Here is a 24014-nt window from a genome sequence, read left to right as displayed (position 1 = left end):
AGCGATTCTTATGGCCTTAGCCTCCCGAGTAGCTGGGATTATAGGCACGCGCCACCACACCCAGCTAATTTTTGTATTTTTAGCAGAGACAAGATTTCACCATGTTGGCCATGCTGGTCTCAAACGCCTGTGATCCACCCATCTCGGCCTCCCAAAGTGCTGAGATTACAGATGTGAGCCACCACACTCGGCCAATAATTTTTTTTTTTTTTTTTTTTTGACACAGAGTCTTGCTCTGTCACCCAGGCTGGAGTGCAGTGGCATAACCTTGGCTCACTGCAACCTCTGCCTCCCCGATTCAAGAGATTCTTGTGCCTCAGCCTCCGGAGTAGCTGGGATTACAGGTGCACACCACCAAGCCCGGCTAATTTTTGTATTTTTGGTAGAGACGAAGTTTCACCATGTTGGCCAGGCTGGTCTAGAACTCCTGACCTCAGGTGGTCCGCCTGTCTCGGCTTCCCAAAGTACTGGGATTACAGGCATAAGCCATCATGCCTGACCTATGCAATAATTTTTAATAATTTTGTGCATAAAATAAAATTTGCGTGCATCGTAACATCAGGAAGCAAAGGTGTCACTACCTCAACCACTACCCATGTGGGTAATCTGTGGTTGTTTGGCATCACCATCATTCCTGACTCTGAAATTTATTTGCTACTGATAAGGAATCATTTTCCTATACTTATTCCCATATAAGTACATAACAGCAAAAAATATGATACACCAGTAATCGAATGAAAAAATAATACATTCAGGGTAACCAAGCAGCACAGTAGCACCACCAGAATACCTGTTATCAGCTGTTAAACAACAGCAACAACAAACAATGGTAGGCTTTCAGTCCCCACCTATCATGCTGTGTTTTGATTAAAAGGTTACTATACACCATTTTTTTAAGTTATCAGAAGCAGGTGAGAGACCAAGAAGTGGGTCTTCTAAGGATAAGAAGGCTTTCTGCTGGATGGCTTTTTAAAATGTTTTCTCCAGAGTCATCTGCCTTATTAACAATGCTTTTGATTTAGAAGTCTCTCTCTGACATTATAAACTGTATGATTTCTTGTTCTTTTGTAAACGTACACTGTTTTAGTCCTTCAATAAGCCCATCACACATTTTCACCATTGCTATCGTTTGGATATTTGACTCTCCAAACCTCATGTTGAAATCTGATCCCCAGTGTTGGAAGTGGGGCCTAATGGGGTGTTTGGATCATGAGGGCAGATCCTTCATGAATGTCTTGGTGCCATTCTCTCAGTAATGAGTGAGTTCTAACTCTATTAGTTCCCACAACAGTTCACCTAGAACTGGTTGTTGAAAGAGGCTGGTACCTCATCCTCTCTCTCTCTTGCCTTCTCTCTCACCGTGAGATCTGCAGGTGCAGGCTCCCCTTCACCTTCTGCCATGAGTGGAAGCAGCCTCAGTCTCTTGCCAGAAGCAGATGCTGGAGCCATTCTTGTACAGCCTGCAGAACCATAAACCAAGTAAACCTCTTTTCCTCCTTTTTTTAGAGACAGGGTCTCACTCGGTTGCCCAGGCTGAGTGCAGTGGCACAATCATAGCTCACTACAGCCTTGAACTCCTGGGCTCAAGAGATCCTCCTGCTTCAGCCTCCTGAGTAGCTGAGACTATAGGTATGTGCCACCACGTCTGGCTAATTATTAAAACTTTTTGTAGAGATGGGGTTCTTGCTATGTTGCTCAAGCCGTTCTCAAACTCCTGGGCTCAAGCAATCCTTCTGCCTCAGCTTCCTGAAGTACTGGGATTACAGGTGTGAGCCACTGCGCCAGGCCTAAGTAAACTTCTTTTCTTTATAAATTAACCAGCCTCAGGCATTCCTTTACAGCAACACAAACAGGCTTAGAAAATCATGTTGTCTGTAGGTATTTTTCTACAGTGTTAACAATATTCATCTTCGTTGTCACCATTTTCATGACCACCTTGACTCAGAACCGTTTCAGCTATTTCATCACTGGTCAATGAATGAACAACTGGAGTCTCATTATCAATGTTAAAAACTTCAATACCCATTTTTCCAGCTTTCAGGACTCTGAAGGAGTATTTTCTTGCATATGTAAGCAGGCCAGATTGCTTATCATTTTTTCTCATTTGACATATGGAATTCTTCAAAGTTACCATCTTGTTCATCTCACTGAACACAGTTGCAGGCCAGAGGTTGTGCCAGGCATGCATAAATTTGTCTTTAATCACTGTGCTCCAAGTGCTGGCAACAGCATAGATGGTAAACTTCGTGCTAAACTCCTGAAAACCTTCCACAACCATGCCCCTGTCCACTGCTGTTGCATGCTATTCAAGAAAACGTTTTTATATTTACTCTTCATTGATCTAAGGATACTCTGTCACATGGCTGAATTAATAGTCACATTTTGGGGAAAGTACATGACATAAACATTATTTTTTATGAGAATTTCAGCTGGAGTATGAGCAGAACATTTGTCAAGGAATTTTTAAAAATTTTGTAGTCATCACCCAGTGCAGCCTTCTGTGCTGTGAGCCTGAGCCACTAGTATACAATTTTTGTGAAACCAATCAGAAAAGATATTCCTGGTTATTCAAGCTATTTTGCTAGCATGATGATGGACACATAAGAAATTCACCTACTGAAAACAGCAAGGACACAGCTTTTGCCTATCACAGCAAGTTTACACTTAATGTGTGCTTTATGCATTAGCCCATATCAGCAGTTATCCTGTCCCTGACATCCTTAATTCTATAGGGGCTGTGTCATCAGCTGTAGTCAGTGTCCTTCCAGGGCAATAATGCCAAAACAGTGATATTTCATCCACATTACATACTTGTTCTGGCATCAGATTTCAACACCAATAGTTTTGGCAAACTCACCAATAAATTTCTCCACTGCTTCATGATCAGCAGAAGTTTTACCACCACAAATCTTTAAAAGTTTAATGCCATGTCTTCTTAAACATTTCTGCAATCACCTGTTGAATATTCACAGTTCCTTTCAATTTTCAGTTCATTATTACACGTCTTTGTTTCATGATCAGCAAACCATTAAGTGGCATAATGTTCACTGCAATGCTGGCAGATCTACTCTTTCAATACACAATTGAGACTTTCATTTTCAGCTTTATGCAGCGCTGTTTTTGTTTTTTGTTTTTTTCTCTCACTGACTTCTCTTTGTCCTTTCAACGTAGAACTTCAATAGTTCATATTTCTGTTTCTTCAGGTCATATACATAATGATTCCAACACCCTGCTCTTTTGTAAGACATTTGACACTTACACCACTGTCCAGTTTCTCCAGCCACTTGACTTCCTCTGTTATATATAAACACAAATGCTTCATTTTTCTTATTACTATTACTCATAAGGGTATCTGCAGGCCTTTTTGGCATTTGTAACAATATCTTTATACCCAAATAATAAGCAAAACAAAACAAAACCACAGTGAGTCATGCATGTAGGTCTTGGCCCCATGTGGGGCACTGTGGGGAACGTGCCATTTGGTGTGGCCTGCACACATGTCATTTATTGTCTTTTGTAGATATGTTTCCATGGGGGAATCTGGAAAAAAAAGATATACTGCAACTAAAGTGGGCTGGAGGGGGAGTCTTTATTTCCTTGGGTTTGCTGAATAAACTGTGTTATATACCTGTTTTTTGACTGCGACCCATCACGTACATCTCAGGTGTGAAATATTCCACTTGTGGTGTCATACTGATGTCCAAAAGTTTTGGATTTTGGAGAATTTCAGATTTTCAAATTAGAGAGTGCTCAAAGTGTACTCCTATCAAGCATGACATTGGGGTTACAGACCATCGGGCTTACAGATTAATTCTCAGAAGTCAAGGGCAAGGGCTAGACGTCTCTTAGGGCAAGATTAAATTCTTTACTACACACCTACACTATAATTTATCTGTCTTTTCTATTGTTAATAGATATTTGGGTTTATTCTATTTTTTGCCAATTATGAACAACATTGCCATGAACATTCTTGTCCAGATACACTGATATAAAAATGCATGAGTTTCTCTGGAGAATATACCTAGGAGTATGACTGCTGAGTCTTTGGGCTTGGGCTTCAATCTATCAATGTTTATCTCAAGGTTTGGGGACTTTGTGATATATATAGAAAGGCTTTCTATATATATTTCTTAATCATCTCTGATTAAGATTTCAAAAACTTTCCAATGATTTCTTCAATTTATTTCTTTGCATGTAAATCTTTGATTCATCTGGAATCTATCCTAATATAAAGCTGAGGCATGAATTCAGCTTTAATTTTTCTGCAGATAGCTAGTTGTCTCAACATTACTTTTTAAATAAGTCAACTTTTCCATACTGATTTGAGGTGACTGTTATATGCCAAATTTTGTGTGTATTGCTTTTTTCCCCTAAGCTATTTCACTGATCTGTCCATCTAGCTATGTGTCAATACCTCAATATTTTAACTTTATATTTTTCATATTTTTCAATATCTGGTATGGCTAGTTCTCCTCCTTATTAGAATAATCTATTCTCGCTTTTTTTTTTTTTTTACTAGAACTTTAGAATAATCCTGTCTAGTTCTACTCTAAAAATGTTGTGGTTTATTTTAAGGTGGATTTAAATGTCATTAAAATTTAATCTAAAAGTAGTTGGTATCTTCATCATATAGAATATTCCTGTCCAAGAACATAGTATGTCTTTTCATTTATTTCACAAATCATTATAGTATTTAAATATTTTATTCATAATACCTTGCATATTTCTCAAATTTATTCCTATGTATCTTTTTAAAATTTCCACTGTAAATAGGATTTTTCCATAAAATCTTCTGATATCAATATATTTAAAGATTATTGATTTTCAAATTCAGAATTTTACACAGAAATCTAACTGAATTCTATTAGGTTTTAAATAAACTTTATTTTTTAGAGAAGTTTTATGTTCACAGCAAAATACACACAGCAGAAAGTACAGAGAGCTCCTATATACTCCCTGCCCACATACATGCACAGCCTCCCTCACTATCAACATCCAGCATTAGAATGGAGTATGTTATAATCGATGACCCTGCATTAACAGATGATCATCACCCAAAGTCCATAATTTACATTAGGGTTCATTCTTGGAGTGGTAAATTTTATGGGTTTTGACAAGTATATAATGAATGACATACATCTACCATTATATTATTGTATTAGGGTTCTCTAGAGGGACAGAAATAATGGGATATACTATTATATATTATATATAATGTGTTTGTTATATATTATATGTATATATGATATATAATGTATATATTGTATGTATATATTATATATTATATAATATATATTATCATATATATGTGTTGTATTGCTAAGGAGTATTAACTCACATGATCACAAGGTCCCACAATAGGCCATCTGCAAGCTGAGGAGCAAGGAAACCAGTCTGAGTCCCAAAACCAAAGAAGTTGGTGTCCAATGTTCGAGGGCAGGAAGCATTCAGCAAGGGAGAAAGATGTAGGCTGGGAGGCTAAGTCAGTCTAGTCTTTTCACATTCTGCTGCCTGCTTTTTATTCTGGCCTTGCTGGCAGCTGATTAGATTGTGCCCACCCAGATTAAGAGTGGGTCTATCTTTCACAGCCCACTGACTCAAATGTTAATCTCCTTTGGCAACACCCTCACAGACACAGCCAGGATCAATACTTTGCATCCTTTAATCCAGTCAAGTTGACATGGAGTATTAACCATCACAATTATCATATAAAATAGTTTTACTGTCCTCAAATTCCTCTATGTTCTGCCTTTTTGTTCCACCCTCCCCCCATAATTTTTAAAGAAATAAACTTTCAATTGATTCTCTTGAGTTGTCTAGGTATAAGAACATACATCCTAATAATTATAGTAACTTCATTCCTCCTTTCCAATGTATATCTCAATTTTGTTTTTTATTTTTTATATTTTTAATTGATATTTCACAGCTGTACATATTTTGGGACTATATGTGATATTTTGTTTCCTTTTTAATTTTTTTATTAGCTTATCTGCCAAATCAATAGATGCATAATGTGATATTTTGATACGTGTGTACAATCTATAATTATCAAGTCAGGGTAACTGGGATATCCATCACCTCAAAAATTTATCTTTTCTTTGTGTTGGGAATACTACAATTCTTCTGTTTCCAAATATGAACTAAATTACTGTTAACTGTAATTTCTCTACTGTACTACTAATACCAGAACTTATTCCTTCTATCTAACTGTATTTTTGTTCTCCTTAACCAACTTTTCTTCATCCTGCCCTCTACTCTTCCCCTCCCAGCCTCTCACAGCCACGATTCTCCTCTCTACCTCCATGAGATCCAATTTATTAGCTCCCACATGTGAGCAAATAATGTGATATTTGTTTTTCTGTGCCTGGCTTATTTCACTTAATATAATGACCTCCAGTTCCAAACCACATTGCTGCATATAACATGATTCTATTCTTTTTTATAGCTAAATAATATTCTACTATGTACATAACCACATTTTCTTTATCCATTCATCTGTTGATGGACACTTAAGATGATGCCATACCTTGGCTATTTGTGAACAGTGAGGCAATAAACATAGGAACACCGATTGCAGATATCTCTCTGATGTTACGATTTCCTTTCTTTTAAATATATACCCAGCAGTGGAATTGCTGGATCATATGGTAGTTTTATTTTTAATTTCTCGAGGAACTCCATACTGTTTTTCATAATGGAGGTACTACTTTACATTCCCACAGAATAGGTGAGTTCCCCTTTCTCTGCATTCTACCAGCATTTGCTATTTTTTGTCTTTTGGCAATAGCCATCCTAACTTGGGTGAGACAGTATTTCATCATGGTTTTGATTTGCATTTCCTTGATGATTAGTGATGTTGGATATTTTTTTTTCAAATATCTGTTGACCATCTGTGTACCTTCTTTTGAGAAATATTTATTCAGGTCTTTTACTCATTTTAAAAATTGGATTATTTGGTTTTTGCTATTGAGTTCCTTATATATTCTGGCTATTTTTGTTTGTTTGTTTGTTTTGAGATGGAGTCTTGCTCTTGTCACCCAGGCTGGAGTGCAATGGCACGATCTTGGCTCACTGCAACCTCCACCTCCCGGGTTCAAGTGATTCTCCTGCCTCAGCCTCCTGTATAGCTGAGATTACAGGCATCCGCCACCACATCAGGCTGATTTTTGTATTTTTAGTAGAGACAGGGTTTCTGCCATGTTGGCCAGGCTGGTCTCAAACTCCTGACCTTGTGATCTGCCCACCTCAGCCTCCCAAAGTGCTGGGATTACAGGTGTGAGCCACCACACCCGGCCAAGGTGATTTTTTATATGGTAAAAGATGAGGATCTAGCTTCAGTCTTCTGCACATGGATATTCAGTTTCCCCAGCACCATTTATTTACTTATTTTTAAGAACGGTCCCACTCTGTCGCCCAGACTGAAATACAGAGGCACACACACAGCTCACTGAAGCCTCAAACTCCTGAGCCCAAGTGATCCTTCCACTTCAGCCTCCCAAGTATCTGGGACCACAAGCACAAACCACCATGCCCAGCTAATATTTAATTTTTTGTAGAGATGGAGGTCTCACTATGTTTCCCAGGCTGGTCTTGAACTCCAGGCCTCGAACAATCCTCTTGCCTTGGATTCCCAAAGTGCTGAAATTACGGGTATGAGCCACTATGCCCAGCCTGTCACAGTACCATTTATTAAAGAGACTATCTTTTTCCCATTGTATGTTCTTGTTACCATTGTTGAAAATGAGTTGGCTAGAAGTACATGGATTTATTTCTGGGTTCTCTATTCTGTTCCATTGGTCTGTGTGTGTGTTTTTACAGTACCATACTGTTTTGGTTACTATAGCTTTATAGTATAATTTGAAATCAGGTAGTGTGATGCCTCCATCTTTTTTCTTTTTGCTCAGGATTATTTAGCTATTCATACGAGTTTCAGAATTTTTTTTTCTATTTCTGTGAAAAATGTCATTGGTACTCTGATAGAGATTACATTGAATCTATAACTCACTCTGGGTAGTATAGACATTTAAACAATAGTAATTCTTCCATTCCAAAGCATGGGATAGCTTTCCATTTTTTTGTCACCTTTCTTTTATTGGTGTTTTATAGTTTTCTTTGTAGAGATATTTTACTTCTTTGTTCTTTAGTTACATTTATTCCTAGGTATTTTAATTTTTTGTAGCTATTGTAAATGAGATTGATTTCTTGATTTCTTTTTCAGGCTGAATGCTGTTAGCATATAGAAACACTCCTGATTTTTGTATGCTGATTTTGTTTCCTATGATTTTACTAAATTAATTTGTCGGTTCTAAGAGTTTTCTGGTGGAGTCTTTGGGCTTTTCTCAATTTAAGATCATGTTGTCTGCAAACAAGGATAACTTGACTTCTTCCTTTCCAATATGGATGTCCTTTATTTCTTTCTCTTGCTTAATTGATCTGGCTGGGTATTTTTGTTTAACTGAATTTGCTCGTATCTTCAAAACAAGAGATAGCAGATGTCTTTTTCTTGTTTTTGACTGTAACAGGAATGCTTTTAGTATTTCCCCAATCTAAAACTTACAGAAAAGTTGCAAATACAGTACTTCCAGTAAGTTGTCATCCAAAAAACAAGGACATTCTTCTATGTAACCACAATTTGAGGTCAATATCAGGAAATTCACACTAATACATTACTATTGTCTAATTTTCAAACAGCATCCAAGTTTTTCCAACTCCTTTATAGATAAAAGACTGATGTCCTTTATAGTTAAAGGATTCAGGTCAGAATCAGGCACTGCATTTAAATGACATGTCTCTTTAATCTCCTTCAATCTGGAACAGTTCTTCAGTTTTACCTTGACTTTCAAGATGACAATTTTGAAGATTACACAGCAGTTGTTTCATAGAATGTCTCTCAATTTAGGCATGTATAATCATTTCTCATTATTAGATTTAGGTTATGGATCTGCAATAGAGTGAATTTTCTGTGTCACCCCCCAAAATTCACACACTGAAACTCTCATCCCAATATGATGCTATTTGGAGATGGCTTTTTTTTTTTTAGACAGAATCTCGCTCTGTCGCCCAGGCTGGAGTGCAGTGGCGCAATCTCAGCTCACCGCAACCTCCGCCTCCCAGCTCCACCTTCAAGCTATTCTCCAGCCTCAGCCTCCTGAGTAGCTGGGATTACACCTGGCTAATTTTTGTATTTTTATTAGAGACGGGGGTTTCACCATGTTGGCCAGGCTGGTCTTGAACTCCTGACCTCAAGTGATCTGCCTGCCTCGGCCTCCCAAAGTGCTGGGATTACAGGTGTGAGCTATGGTGCCCAGCCTGGAGGTGGCATCTGTGGAAGGTAATGAGGTCATGAGGGTGGAGCCCTCATGAATAAGGTTAGTGTCCTTATAAAAAGAATAGCTAGCTCTCTTTCTGTCATTTGAGACAGTAAGGAAACCACCTTCTATAAACCAGGAAAAGGGCATTCACAAAGAATACAACCACACTGGCACCCTGATCTTGCACTTTCAGCCTCCAAGCCTCCAGAAGTGTGAGAAATAAAAGCCTGTTGTTTAAGCCACCCAGCCCATGGTAATTTGTTATAGCACTCTGAACTAGGACAACATCTTTGGCAGGAAATCATATCAGTGATGCTGTGTTCTTCTCAATGCATCCTAACAGGAGTCACACAATTCTGATTTGTCTCATTATTGATGACACTAATTTTGATCACTTGATTCAGTAATGTCTACAAGGCTTCTCCATCACCATAAAATTATTCTTTTTCTCTGTGTTCACTTTCTTGACTTAGCCTTACAGCCAGCCATTTTACCAAGGAGTAACCAAGGAGTACTAGCACCTTTTAGTAGAGAATGGTATTTAGAAACCATGAACTGAACACTAGGTGTGCTCATTGCTATTAGGGTAACACTATTTCTAGACCAGCTACAGAGGTAGGATATATTCTAGAAATCATAAGTTTAAACTGATTAATTTCAAATCTCGATCAAGTCCCACAGGTTCTTCTTTGTCTTCCTCCATTCCATATTTGTGTCTTCCTTCTTCCACAGTGAAAACCCTGGTTTTTTTTCAACCACTCCATGTTTATTCATTGACTAGTAAGAAAATTTTTGTTATTTTACGTTTTAATTACTGTGTATATTTTGTTATATTTATTTTATTAGTATTTGATATGTTTTCTTTTTTACACTTTTGTGGAGGCATAATATGTACATCATAAAACTTGCCCTAAGTGTTCAATGATTTTTAGTAAAATTCAGAGTTGTGCAACCATTGCTGCAATCCAGTTTCAGAACATTTCCATCAGCATAAAACTTCCCTTCTAGGCCGGGTGCAGTGGCTCACATCATTAATCCCAGCAATGTGGAGGACTGAGGCAGACAGATCGCTTGAGCCCAGGAGTTTGAGATCAGCCTAGGCAACATGGTGAGACCTTGTCTCTACAAAAAAATACAAAAATTAGCTGGGTGTGGTGGCAAATGCCTGTTACGGTACAAGCTACAAGAGGCTGAGGTGGGATGACAGCTTAAACCCAGGACGTTGAGAATGCAGTATGCTGTGATTGTGCCACTGCACTCCAGCCTGGGCGACAGAGTGAGACCATCTCAAAAAAGAATAATAAAAGAAGAAAAGTTCCCTCTGCCTATATGCAACCAGTCCCCACTTTGACACCTCACAGACTCAAGCCCAGGTCATCACTGGACTCCACAGATTTGTCCATCCTAAAAGTTTCATACAAATGGAATCAAACAATAGTAGCCTTTTGTGGTCTGACTTCTTTCACTTCATATGATGTTTTTAAGATTAATCCATCTGTAGCATATATCAGTAGCCTATTTTTTATTGCTGAATAATATTCCATTACATGTACATACCATATTGTGGTTATCTACTCACCAGCTGATAGACATCTGAACTGTTTCCAGTTTTTGCCTATTGCATATAATGCTGCTATGAACACTCACAATAAGCCTTTGTGTAGACATATGTTTTGGAGGTATAGGGGTGGATATGTAGAAATAAAACTGCTGGGTCCAACAGCAGGTATATTTTTAACTTTTTAAGAAATGGCCAAACTGTTTTTCAAAGTGACTGTATCATTTCATATTCTCACGAGCAATGTATGAGGGTTCTGATTCTTCCTCACCCTCACCAACACTTGGTATTGGCAATCTTTTTTATTATTGTAGTGGGTGTGTAGTGACATCTCATTGTGGTTTTAATTTGCATTTCCCTAAAGGTTAATGCTATGAAGCATCTTTTCATGTATACATAAGCCATTGTATAAAGAAAACTGTTCTTTAGTTAAAATATAATAAATACTCATTTAAAATTTTTTTATCCCATTTAAAAAACTGGATTATTGTACTATCAAATTATAAGAGTTCTTTATATACTCAGATAAAAGTCCTCTATTACATACATGATTTGCAAATATTTTTCCCAGTCTATGACTTGTCTTTTAATTCCACTAATGGTGCCTTTTAAAGAGCAGAATTTTTTCTGTTTTGATGAAGTTCAATTTATTAATTTTGTTCTCTTATGGATCATGTTTTTGTTGTCATATGTGAGAAATACCTGTCTAACCCAAAGTCACAAACATTTTCTCCTTGCCATTTTCTAGAAACTTTAGTTCTTATATGTAAGTCTATGATCCATTTAGAGTTAAATTTTGCACATGGCATGAGATAAGGATATATATTTTTTTGCATATGGATGTATAATTGTCCCAGCACCATTTGTTGAAAAAATTATCATTTCCCCCATTGAATTACCTTGACACTTTTGTCAAAAGTGGGGATTACAGGCATGTGCCACCACACCCAGCTAATTTTTGTGTTTTTAGTAGAGATGGGGTTTTACCATGTTGGTCAGGCTGGTCTCGAACTCCTGGCCTTAAGCAATCCACCTGCTTTGGCCTCCCAAAGTGTTGCGATTACAGGAGTGCGCTACCATGCCCAGCCATCTTCTCTTTATTTTTTTAGAGACATTGTCTCATTCTGTTGCCTAATCCTTCTCAAATGTTGCTGGATTCTGTTACCTAGTACTTCATTAGGGAATTTTGTATACATGTTCATGAAGAATACTTGTCTGCAATTTTCTTTCCCTGTGACATGTTCACCTGGTTTTGATATCTGAGTAATATTGGTCTCATAAAATGTGTTACAAATTGTTTCCTTTTTATTTCCCAAAAAACAAACTGTAGGATTGGTAATCCCTCTTCCTTAAATGAAGCCATCCAGGCCTGGGTTTTCCCTTTTGAAAAGATTTCTAATTACCAATTCATTTTAGTCACATTATTTTTCTTCATTTATTATTGTTCTATTGATATTTTCTCTTTCTTCTTGAGTCAGTTTTGTTAATTTGCATCTTTCTAGTAATTTGGCCATTTAAGTTGTCTAATTTGTTGGCATAAAGTCATTCATAATAATTCCTTATAATACTTTTAACTTCTGTAGAGTTGGTAATGATATCCTATCTTTTATTCCTAATTTTGATATCTGTGTCTTTTCTCTATATTTTTTCCTTGATCCGAATAGCTAACAGTTTATCAATTGCATTGATTAAAGAACAATTTTATTGTTTCAAAGAACCAACTTTAGTTTTACTGATTTTCTCCATTGTTTTTCTGTTTTCTATTTCACTGATGTTTGGCTCTGATCTTTATCATTTCCTTCTTTTTTCTTTTTTTTTTAAGAAATGGAAGTCTTCAAATTCCCATTAACGATAGACTGGATAAAGAAAACGTGGTACATTTACACCATGGAACAGTATGCAGCCATAACTAGGTACGAAATCATGTCCTTTGTAGGGACACTGATGGGAGCTGGAAGCCATTATCCTCAGCAAACTAACACAGGAACAGAAAACCAAACACCACACCTTCTCACTTATAAGTGGGAGCTGAACAATGAGAACACATGGACACAGGGAAGGGAACAACACACACTGGGGCCTGTTGTGGGAGTGGGGGAGAGAGAGCATCAGGATAAATAGCTAATGCATGTGGGGCTTAATACCTAGGTGATGGCCTGAGCGGTGCAGCAAACCACCATGGCACATGTTTACTTATGTAACAAACCTGCATGTACTGCACATGTATCCTGGAACTTAAAATAAAAATAAATTTTAAAAAAAGATAAAGAAGAAAAAATGCTTATGTATAATACAAAATTCAGTTTAAAAGTCTGACTATATTATGTACTCGTGAGGAAATTTGTCTCTTTAGTTCACTGTTATTTACAGTATCTAGATTACTGCCTGTTACTTGGCAGATGCTTAATAAATGTTTGTCAAATGGATTTTTTAAATGTAACTTTTTTTCCCTCAAAATCCAAATACAAACATGGTGGGGGGGATCTATCTTAAATAAAAGCAAGAAATTAATCATAAAAAAAGAAATGGGGGTCTTGCTCTGCCACCTAAGTGGAGTACAGTGGTGCAATCCTGACTCACTGCAGGCTCAAACACCTAGGCTCAAGTGATCTTTCTGCCCCAGCCTCTCAAGTAGTTAAGACTATAGGCACATACCACAACACCTGGCTAATTTTTTTTTTCTTTTTGTGAGATGAGATCTCACTCTGTCATCCAGGCTGGAGTGCAATAGCACGATCAAGGCTCACTGCAGCCTTGACTTCCTGGGCTCAGGTGATTCTCCCACCTCAGCCACCCTAGTAGCTGGGACTACAGGTACATACCACCACGCCCGGCTAATTTTTTTGTATTTTTTGTAGAAATATGGTTTCACCATGTTGCCTAGGCTGATCTTGAACTCTCGGGCTCAAGCCATCCACCTACCTCGGCCTCCCAAAGTGCTAGGATTATAGGCATGAGCCACTGCACTTGGCCATTCAAAAAAAAATTTTTTTTTTGTAGAGACAGGGTCTCACTATGTTGCCCAGGCTGGTCTTGAACTCCTGGCCTCAAGTGATCCTCCTGTCTTAGCTTATCAAAGTGCTGGGGATTACAGGTTTGAGCTACCAAGCCTGGTCATCATTTCTTTCTATCTGCTTGATTTGGATTATTTGCTTTTTTTGTTTGTTTCTTTAGGTAAAAACTTAGGTTGTTTTTCTTTTCTATAGGCATTTAAAACTGTAAGTTTCCCTTTCAGCACTGCTTTAACTATATTGTACACATTTCAAAATATTTTCTATTTTCCCTTGTGATTTCATCTTTAACCCATGGGTCATTTAGTAGTGTGTTTTAAAATTTCCAAATATTTTTATATCGACTACCTTTATTTCTATTGTTGACTTCTAATTCTACTGTGATCAGAGAACATACTTTTAATGATTTCAATCCTTTTACATTTATGGAGAATGTTTTACATGCATTTGCAAAGAATATATATTCTGCTACTGTGGGTAAAGTGTTTTATAGGTACTTTTTATGTCAAGTTAGTTGACAGTGTTGTTCAAGTTTGTATCCTTACTGATCATCTTTCTACATTTTCTGTCAATTATTGAAAGTAGGGTATTGAACTCTCCAACAGTTGTTGAATTGCCTATTTCTCCTTTTTGTAAGTCTTTACTTATGTGTTTTGAGGCTCTGTTATCAGCAACATTAGTTTCCTAGAATTGTCCTAACAAATTACCAACACTAGGTAGCTTAAAACAATAGAAGTTTATTGTCTTATGTTTCTGGAAACTGTAAGTCCAAAATCAGGGTGTCCATAGGGTCATGCTCCCTTTGAAGGTTCTAAGGAAGAATTCTTCCTTGCCTCTTCTCATGGCCCCAGCAGTACTTAGTTGTGGCAGCACAACTCCAATCTCTGCCTCCATAGTCAGATCACTGCCTTCCCTGTGACTTTCTGCGTGTCCTCTCCTCCTCTTATAAGGTCACCAGTCATTGCATTTAGGTCCCTCACCCCACTCAAGTATGATCTTATCTTAACTAATAACATCTGCAAAGATCCTATTTCCAAATAAGGTTACATTCTGAGGTTCTGGGTGAACATGAATTTCAGGAAAGATATTGTTCAATCCACTGCAGTGTGAATACATTTATACTGACATTTATATCTTTCTGACAGATTGACCCTCTTATCACATGAAATGTTCCTCTTTGTCACTAGTAATATATCTTGAAATCTATTTATCTGTGTTTTATTAGCTTTATAAAACCAACAAAAAAAGCATTATATATCCTTTAATGTTCTGGGAGAGATTATTATATATGGTATGAGACTCACCCATGCTACCTATAACAATATATAATAATACATATAATAATCTTGTTTAAGAAAGAAATGACAAAAGTTTTTCCTTTTTCTTTTACTTTTTGTTTGTTTGTTTGTTTTTACTTCTTGAGTTAGTCTTCGCAATTTAGAGGTAATATAGGGTATTTCTCAATAGGAGTTCTATTAACATTTTTTTCTTTTTTGAGAGGGAGTCTCCCTCTGTTGCCCAGGCTGCAGGGCAGTGGCACCATTTCCGCTCACTGCAACCTCCACCTCCCGGGATTGAGCAATTCTCCTACCTCAGCATCTGAGTAGCTGGGACTACAGGGTACACCACCATGTCCAGCTAATTTTAGTATTTTTAGTACAGATGGGGTTTCACCATGTTGGCCAGGTTGGTCTCAAACTCCTGACCTCAGGTGATCCACCCACCTCAGCCTTTTTTTTTTTTTTTTTTTTTTGGAGATAGCATCTTGCTGTAGCACTCTGGCTGGAGTGCAGTGGTGCCATCTCAGCTCACTGCAATCTCTGCCTCCCAGGTTCAAGCATTGAGCAATCCTCTTGCCTCAGCCTCCTGAATAGCTGGGACTACAGGTGTGCACCACCACACCTGGCTAATTGTTGTATTTTCTGTAGAGACAGGGTCTCACTATATTGCTCAGGAGCTTTTTTTTTTTTTTTTTTTTTTTAAATAGAGACAGGGTTTTACTATGTTACCCAGGCTGGTCTTAAACTCCTGGCCTCAAGCAATCTTCCCTGCCTCAGCCTCTCAAAGTGCTAGGACTAACAGGCATGAGCCACTCTGCCCAGCCTGGGTCAGTTCTTTATTTTTTAGGATCATCACTCCTACTATAGGACACTTAATATTTTAAGCCTCTATCCACTAAATGTCAGTAACTCTCCTTAGTCTTTATAACAACCAGATTCATACCCGTGAGGGTGGGGGAGTCATTCAAGAACCAATGACATAGTTAAGAGAGTAACTGCTTGGGCTTAAATACAAGCTCTGACACTAATTTTGTTAAATATTTTTCTATTGAATTTCGTTGTTGTGATTAGCTGATACATACAAAATTCTTAGAATAGTACCTAGAACAGAGCAAGTGCGTGATAAATATTAACAAGTATTATTCCACAAATTCTGTCATCTTAACAAGTTTTTATATGGCAGGACAATATTTCTGAAATATTGACTTATTTTTCTTGTACAAATTCACTTTTTCCTTGCCCTTTCCTTCCATAGTCCCTTTAATCGGCTAGATAGCTATGACCTCGCTGCTATAGGGGAGAGATAAACCATATTTAAAGACATAAAAATGATGTATTCATAAACTTTATTTCTAAAACTGTAAGCCTTTATGGGAATAGAGAAAGTTCCATACATACATAAAATATTTGGGAGAAACATAACTAAAAAGAACTGGGCTTTGTTATCTCCCCGTTAATTTTTTTTTTTAATTATTTTTTTTCTCCCCGTTAATTTTTTTTTTAATTATTTTTTTTCTCCCCGTTATAATAAGCCTAGAAAGAAATTTCCCCAGACTGAGGAAGAAGACAATATGGTGGGAAAGGGATAAGAGTACAGAAATTGACAGATCCTTAAAAAATGAATTCTATGCCCTGATTCATGGAGTAGCAAAGCAGCAGTAAAAGTCCATACAAACATGAGGGCTCTAAGGCAGGGAGACGAGGAGGGTTAAATCCTGAACCTTGGGTAAATAATATGATACCAAAGAAGAAATGACTGGGAGATAAGACTATGCTGACCAGGCTTTAAGAAGTTGCCTTGCATTTCATATGTAAGCATAGCAGTGAAGGCGTAGAATTATGTATATGCCCCTACATGTAATGTGGAATAAAAGAACATACCTGAAGGTACCAGACAAACAGGAATGACAACATCTTAGTGGCAAATGGTGTGGACCAGTGACTGAGGACCAGAAAGGATGATGGACATCTCAGAAGATACCTGCAAGAACAGATAACATTGAGGACTAGGTGAATATGAGTACCTTCTCCCTATCCTTGTCTTAGTAACACAGAGATCACCCCCACTTCATAATCAGACTCGAAGTATGAAACTCCAAACTGACTGAGATCAGGTTTCCATCCCCCTCCAAAGAACGGAGACTTTGAAAAGAAAGTAAGATAGCCGGGCACGGTGGCTCATGCCTTTAATTCCACTTTGGGAGGTCAGGAATTCGAGACCAGCCTGGCCAACATGGTGAAACCCCGTCTCTACTAAAAATACAAAAATTAGCCAGGTACAGTGGTGGGTGCCTATAATCCCAACTACTCAGGAGGCTGAGGCAGGTGAATTGCTTGAACCCGGGAGGCGGAGTTTGCAGTGAGCCGAGATCACACCACTGCCCTCTAGCCTGGGCGACAGAGTGAGACTCCATCTCGAAAAAACCCAAAAAATAAAAAATAAAAAGATGATTCATATAAAATTAGAGTAACATTTCTTGTATAATTTTGTGGACATAGATCTACCCATATGCACAGAGTTGTTCATATAATTGTAAGTTTTTAAAGCTACGTATCAGTTGACATAGCCCCTTTTTACTTTTGTTCATATCTCCTTTATTTATTTTTATTAGATTTTTAAAGATTTAATCAGTTTGTTGGGATTTTTGAAAAACTCAATTATTAGATGTATAGTCTACTCTTCCTGTCTCTTAAAAGTCACTAAGGTTTTTATCTTTATTATTTCCTTTATTCTGCTTTCCTTTGAGTTGTATTTCAGTTGTTTCTTTCTAGTTTATTGACTTGATAAATTCTGTTTTCCTAATTGGACCATGAATGATACAGATGGTAAATTCATTTTATAGCTTAAATGAGCAAATACAATTTTTATAACATGTATGGCATGATATGGCATGTATATATGGCAGAAACTTGATAGCTGTCAGAGTTAAAATTTATCTTCAGGACTATTAAACAAATTCTTGGTAGTAAATACTTACTAAGAACACTTCTTCCATTACTTGGCAAACATTCAAAGAAGTACTTTAGTCATGATTAGAAGAAAGAGAGCAAATATGCACTTAAGACCTTTGTCCACCAACCTAAGGTTTTTTCTTACTTGTACTACTGAATTATCTGAAATGTAAATATTATTTGGCCATTTCTCCTTTATCCGACTGAGGATGGTAATGACTACTTTAAATTCTCAAAATACTCTGTGGCAAAAAGACTATTTCCTGTCAAGTATTCCTGTTAAATATCATTATACATTATGTCCTATACTTTCTTTTCATTATAACAAATCCAAAGTATATTTGGATTTTTAACTTTAATTTCTATATTATCCTAAAATAAAGCTTAGATATTACCAATTAAAGAAGTGAAGTAAAAACGAAAAGCTTATCTTACAAGCAAGAGGGAAAATATACTGTAAGTCTTACAGAATAAGTATCTTCTAAATTCTAGCCCAGGTGTCTCATAGGCTAGATGAAGAAACAAAGGCCTAGATAGGATAACTAGCTCAAGATTAAAGGTCAAAAACAGAAGTTGGTCAAAAATTGGATTCCTTTTTTTGTTTTGAGATGGAGTCTCACTCTGGCACCCACGCTGGAGTGCAGTGGCACGATCTTGGCTCACTGCAACCTACGCCTGCTAGGTTCAAGCAATTCTCCTGCCTCAGCCTCCCGAGTAGCTAGGACTACAGGTACATGCCACTATGCCCAGCTTTTTTTTTTTTTTTGTATTTTTAGTAGATGTGGGGTTTCACCATACTGGCCAGGCTGGTCTCGAACACCTGACCTTGTGATTCGCCCACCTCAGCCTCCCAAAGTGCTGTGATTACAGGTGTGAACCACCGCGCCCGGCTCCAAAAAACTGGATTCTTATACTCAAAAGCACTCTTTTATTCTGCTCTGTTATTACCTTTTACACTGATTATATAAGGGTCTCATGGAACAAAAAATATAAAATTTGCTGAGAGGTTGGGCTCGTTTGGTGCGGTGGCTCCCGCCTGTAATTCCTGCACTTTGGGAGGCTGAGGCAGGCAGATAACTTGAGGTCAGGAATTTGAGATCAGCCTGGCCAACATGGCGAAACCCGGTCTCTATTAAAAATACAAAGAAATTAGCTAGGCGTGGTGGCACACACCTATAATCCCAGCTACTCAGGAGGCTGGGGAAAGAGAATTGTTTGAACCCGGGAAGCAAAGGGAGGTTGCAGTCAGCTGAAATCGCATCACTGCACTCCAGCCTGGGCGATAGAGCAAGACTCTGTATAGAAAAAAAGAAAAAATGCCCCCAGAAATCTGACCGTAGAACAGGTGCTACAATAAACATCAACTAAACATCGTCTGTTTTTAAAAACCCAAAGAACAGAAGAAAGGAAAGAAAATAAAGATAAGAGCAGAAATTTGAGGAAATAGCAGAAGAGACAATGGACAAAATCAATGAAGCCAAAAAATGGTTCTTAAAAAGACCTAGAAAAGACATACAATCTCTGGCATGATTAAGAAGAAAGAAAGAAGGCAAAAAACAAATATTAGGAACAAAAAGGAGGACAAAATTATGTATCCAGCAAGGATTTAAAAGAAAATAAGTGTATGTTATGAGCAATGTAGTGGCCAAAAAAACCCACAAAAAACAACAACAACAACAACAACAACAACAACAACAAAACCCACAAAACAATGAAAGGAAAACTTAGGTAAAGCTGATTAACTCCCAGAAATATGTAATTTAACCAAAACGAAATGAGAAAAAATTAAATATTTGAATAGTCTTATAGTCACTAAAGAAACTGAATCCATAGTTAAAAATCTTTCTGCAAAGAAAAAAACAAAAATACCAGGCCCAAATGGTTTTTATAGGTGAGTACCAACAACTTTTCAAGAAACAGATCATTCCAATCTTATAAATACTCTTGAAAGAACAGAGAGAAAGGATCATATAATCTTTTTTCTCCCCACAGGTTATTGGAGAACAGGTGGTGTTTGGCTACATGAGTAAGTTCTTTAGCAGTGATTTGTGAGATTTTGGCGCACCCATTACCCAAGCAATATACACTGCACCCAATTTGTAGTTTTATCTGTCACCCCTTCCCACCCTTTGTCCCTAAGTCCCCAAAGTCCATTGTGTCATTCTTACGTCTTTGCATTTTCATAGCTTAGCTCCCACTTAAGGACCATTTAATCTTGATACCAAAACCATATAAGATTTTCAAGAGAAAGACAAACTACAGGTTCTTCTTATGAAAAAAATCTGAAAAAAAAATACTAGCAATCCAAACCCAGTAATGCGTTAAAAAAGATAATATATCATAATTATGTTGTTTATCCCAGTAAAGCAACATTAAAAAAATTAATAAACACAATTCACCATAAAAAAACTAAAAGAACAAAACTTTATGACCAAGAGATATCAAAAATTAATAAAATTCAATGGCTATTTATTTTTAAAAACTTTTTTTTTTTTTTTAAGACAAAGTCTTGTTTTGTCACCCAGCCTGGAGTGTAGCAGCATGATCTCAGCTCACTTAGCCTCAATCTCTTGGGCTCAAGTGATCCTCCCACCTCAGCCTCCTGAGATTACAGATGGGCACCACCATGCCCAACTGATTTTTAATTTTTTTTTGTAAGGACAGGATCTCACTATGTTGCCCAGGCTGGTTTTGAACTCCTGGGCTCAAGAATCCTCCTCCCTCAGCCTCCCAAGGTGCTGGGATTACAGGTGTGAGCCACTGTGCCCAGCAAAAATTCTTATCAAAATAGGAATAGAAGAGAACTTTAAAAACATCTCCATAAATGGTATCTACAGAAAGCATCCTTCTTAATAATAATATTTCAGAAGCATTTCCTTTAAAATAGGCAATCATTCCCACTATTATTGTTTCTACTGTACTAGATATCCTTTTAATAATTCAAAAGCAGTATAAAGATTAGAAAGATGCCATTATTAAACAATAATATGACTGTCTACCTAAGAAAACCCCAAAGAATATGCAAATTATTAGAGATAACAAGATATTTAAACACATGGCTGAATATAAAATTAATTTACAAAGCTATTAAATTTCCAATAGCAAGCAACCGATGGTTAGAAAATATTACTTATAATAGCAACAACAAAAAAGATACTCAAGGCCGGGTGCAGTGGCTCATGCCTGTAATCCCAGCACTTTGGGAGACCGAAGCAGGTGGATCACTTGAGGTCAGTTCAAGACCAGTCTGGCCAACACGGTGAAACCCTGTCTCTACTAAAAATACAAAAATTAGCCAGGCATTGTGGCATGTGCCTGTAATCCCAGCTACTCAAGAGGCTGAGGCAGAAGAACTGCTTGAACCCAGGAGGTGGAGGTTGCAGTGAGCAGAGATCGCACCACTGCACTCCAGCCTGGGTGAAAGAGCCAGATTCTGTCCCAAAAAAAAGAAAAAAAAAAAGAAAGAAAGAAAAGAAAAAAGATACTCAAGAATAAATATAATTAACAAAAGATGTGCAATGATTATATTGATAAAATTATGAAATTTTATTGAAGGATATTAAAGAATTCTAAAACAAATGAAATGTGATTTTTTTACACTGTTATAAAAAAAACTCACTGTTGTAAAGATGTAAATTCTACCATGAATAATCTATAGTTTAAATTTGATTATGTTCAAAATCCCAGCAGGTTTTTTCATAGAATTTAACAAGCTGCTTCTAAAATTTATGTGGAAGAGGAAAGGGAAAAAATGGCCAACAAGATATCAAATGCTTAGGCAAACTCCCAACCATATATCAAGATTTTTATAAAACCAGAATAATTAAGACTGTGTGGCTATATGACTGTGTACAGACAGTCATATAAATGAATGAAACAGACTAGAGAGCACAGAAACAGACTCCAGTATTGGTGGTGAAAATTGGTGTGGTTAGTTTTCTATTGTTGTTTTAACAAATCACCACAACCCCGACCCCCTGCCCCCACTCCCACAACACATATACACACAAATTTCTCTTGCAGCTCTGAAGGTCAGCAGTCCAAACTAGGCCTTTATGGGGCTAAAATCAAAGTGTCAGCAGGGCTGGGTTCCTTCTGGATACTATAGGGAAGAATCTGTTTCTTACCTTTTCCCACTTCTAGAGGCTGCTTGCATTTCTTGGCTCATGGCTTAGTCACTCTAATCTCTGCTTCCTTCATGACATCTCTTACTTAGATTTTCTACCTCCTGCTTTCCCCTAGAAAGACCCTTATGATTACACTGTGCCCACCTGGAAAACTCTAGATACTCTCCTATTTCAAGATCCTTAATTACATCTTCAATGTACCCTTTGCTGTATAAGGTAACATATTCACAGGTTCTGGAAATTAGATGTGAACATGTTTGGAGGGGGCATTAGTCTGCCTACTACAGTGTGCACACCTTACAATTTAGCAATTCTATTCTTAGACATATAATCTAGAGAAACTTACACAAAAACACCAGGAGAAATGTACAACATATTCATGGTAGTACTGTTTGCAATAGGAAAAAAAATTAGAAGGACTCAGGGAGCAAGACGGCCAAATCAAACTGAAGAATTATCCACACAAAAAAAGCACCTTCATAAGAAACAAAAATGATGTGACTGTGATTTTAAAACAACAGTACCTGGTTTTAACTTCATATCATAGAATGAGACATTGAAGAGGGTAAGAGAGACAGTCTTGAATTGCTGATGCCACTTCTCCTTCATCCCCACTGGCAATGGCCATCTGGCATGGAGAGACAATATACGCACTTGTGGGAGGCAGAGTGCAGCGACTGTGGGACTTTGCTCTGGAACTCAGTGCTTCCATGTCACAGCAGAAAGCAACATTGGGTAGAACTCACCCTGGTGTTTAGACAAGCTCTAGCCAGAGGCAGATTACTCATCCCAGGGTCAGAACCTGAGTTACAGCAAGCCCTGCCACACAGGCTAAAGTACTCTGGGGTCATAAACTTCAAAGGCAGTTTAGGCCACAAGGACTGCAAGTCCTGGTGCTGTCCCGGGTTCGGAGTCAGTGGACGTGTGGGACATGCAACCAAGTGACATACCAGCTGTGGCAGCCAAGGGAATGCCTGTACCACTCCTCCCCCAACCCCAGGTATGGCAGCTTGCAGCTCCAGGAGAGACTCCTTCCCTCACTTGAGGAGAAGAGAGAGAAGAGTAAAGAGAATTTTGTCTCGCAACTTGGCTACAAGCTCAACCACAGTAGCACAGGGGACCAATCAAGAGTTCCGAGGCCTCCATTACAGGCCCTAGCTCCCAGATAACATTCCTAGACATGCCCTGGGCCAGAAGGGAACCTGCTGCCTTAACGTGAAGGACCCAGTCCTGGCAGAACTAATCGCCTACTAACAAAAGAGTCCTTGGGCCCTGAATAATCAGTTGTGATGCCCAAGCAGTACTTGCTATAGGCCTTAGGTGAGACCTAGAGATGTGCTGGCTTCAGGTGTGACCTGGCACATTATTTAGTTGTAGTGGCTATAGGGAGAGATGCCAGCTTAAGAAACGGAGAGGGAGGAGTAAAGGGGACTCTGTCTTGGAGCTTCAGGTACCACCTTGGCCAAAGTATGGCAGAGTGCCAGGTGGGCTCTTGGGGTCCCCAATTCCAGGCGTTGGCTCTTGGATGGCACTTCTGGACCTGCCCTGGGCCACAGGGGGAGCCTACTGCCCTGAGGGGAGAATCTCAGGCCTGGAAGCATTCACTACAAGATGACTGAAGAGCCGTTAGCCCTTGAGTGAACATCAGTGGTGGCCAGAAGTACATGCTGTAGGCCTGGGACGATGGTGGCCATGGGAAGAGACTCTTTTGCTTGTGAAAAGGGGAGGGAAAAGTGAAAAGTCTTGTGGCTTAGGTGCCAGTTCAGCTGCAGGAG

General features: G+C 38.1%; 2 protein-coding genes across 5 annotated transcripts in view; one reads left to right on the top strand and one right to left on the bottom strand.

The window, feature by feature from the left end:
- Nucleotides 1–12824, top strand: part of RD3 (RD3 regulator of GUCY2D) — a 62730-nt gene extending 49906 nt beyond the window's left edge. Inside the window, exon 2 of the mRNA XM_074035799.1 lies at nucleotides 12692–12824. Coding sequence (XP_073891900.1) covers nucleotides 12692–12782 — 91 coding nt within the window. The 3' untranslated portion in view covers nucleotides 12783–12824. The remainder of the gene's footprint in view (nucleotides 1–12691) is intronic.
- LOC101865459 (putative uncharacterized protein encoded by LINC00467 homolog) overlaps nucleotides 1–24014 on the bottom strand; it is a 61232-nt gene that overhangs the window by 8811 nt on the left and 28407 nt on the right. Inside the window, exons 5-6 of one of the 4 annotated variants that reach the window (XR_012432793.1) lie at nucleotides 17042–17141; nucleotides 1360–1460 (exon numbers count right to left, since the gene is read on the bottom strand). The exons of 1 other annotated variant lie outside the window; for it this stretch is intronic. Coding sequence is in view for 1 of the 3 variants with exons in the window: in XM_074035814.1 (XP_073891915.1) it covers nucleotides 17076–17141 (66 nt within the window). In the remaining 2 variants the exon portion in view is untranslated. Of the gene's footprint in view, nucleotides 1–1358; nucleotides 1461–17041; nucleotides 17142–24014 lie in introns of those variants that run through there. 2 more of the 4 variants (XM_074035814.1, XR_012432790.1) reach the window with 2 other exon arrangements.

The sequence above is a fragment of the Macaca fascicularis genome, chromosome 1 (assembly GCF_037993035.2).
Source record: "Macaca fascicularis isolate 582-1 chromosome 1, T2T-MFA8v1.1".
Taxonomy (NCBI): domain Eukaryota; kingdom Metazoa; phylum Chordata; class Mammalia; order Primates; family Cercopithecidae; genus Macaca; species Macaca fascicularis.
The sequence above is the reverse complement of the archived record's forward strand: the minus strand, read 5'-3'. Positions and strand labels throughout refer to the sequence as shown.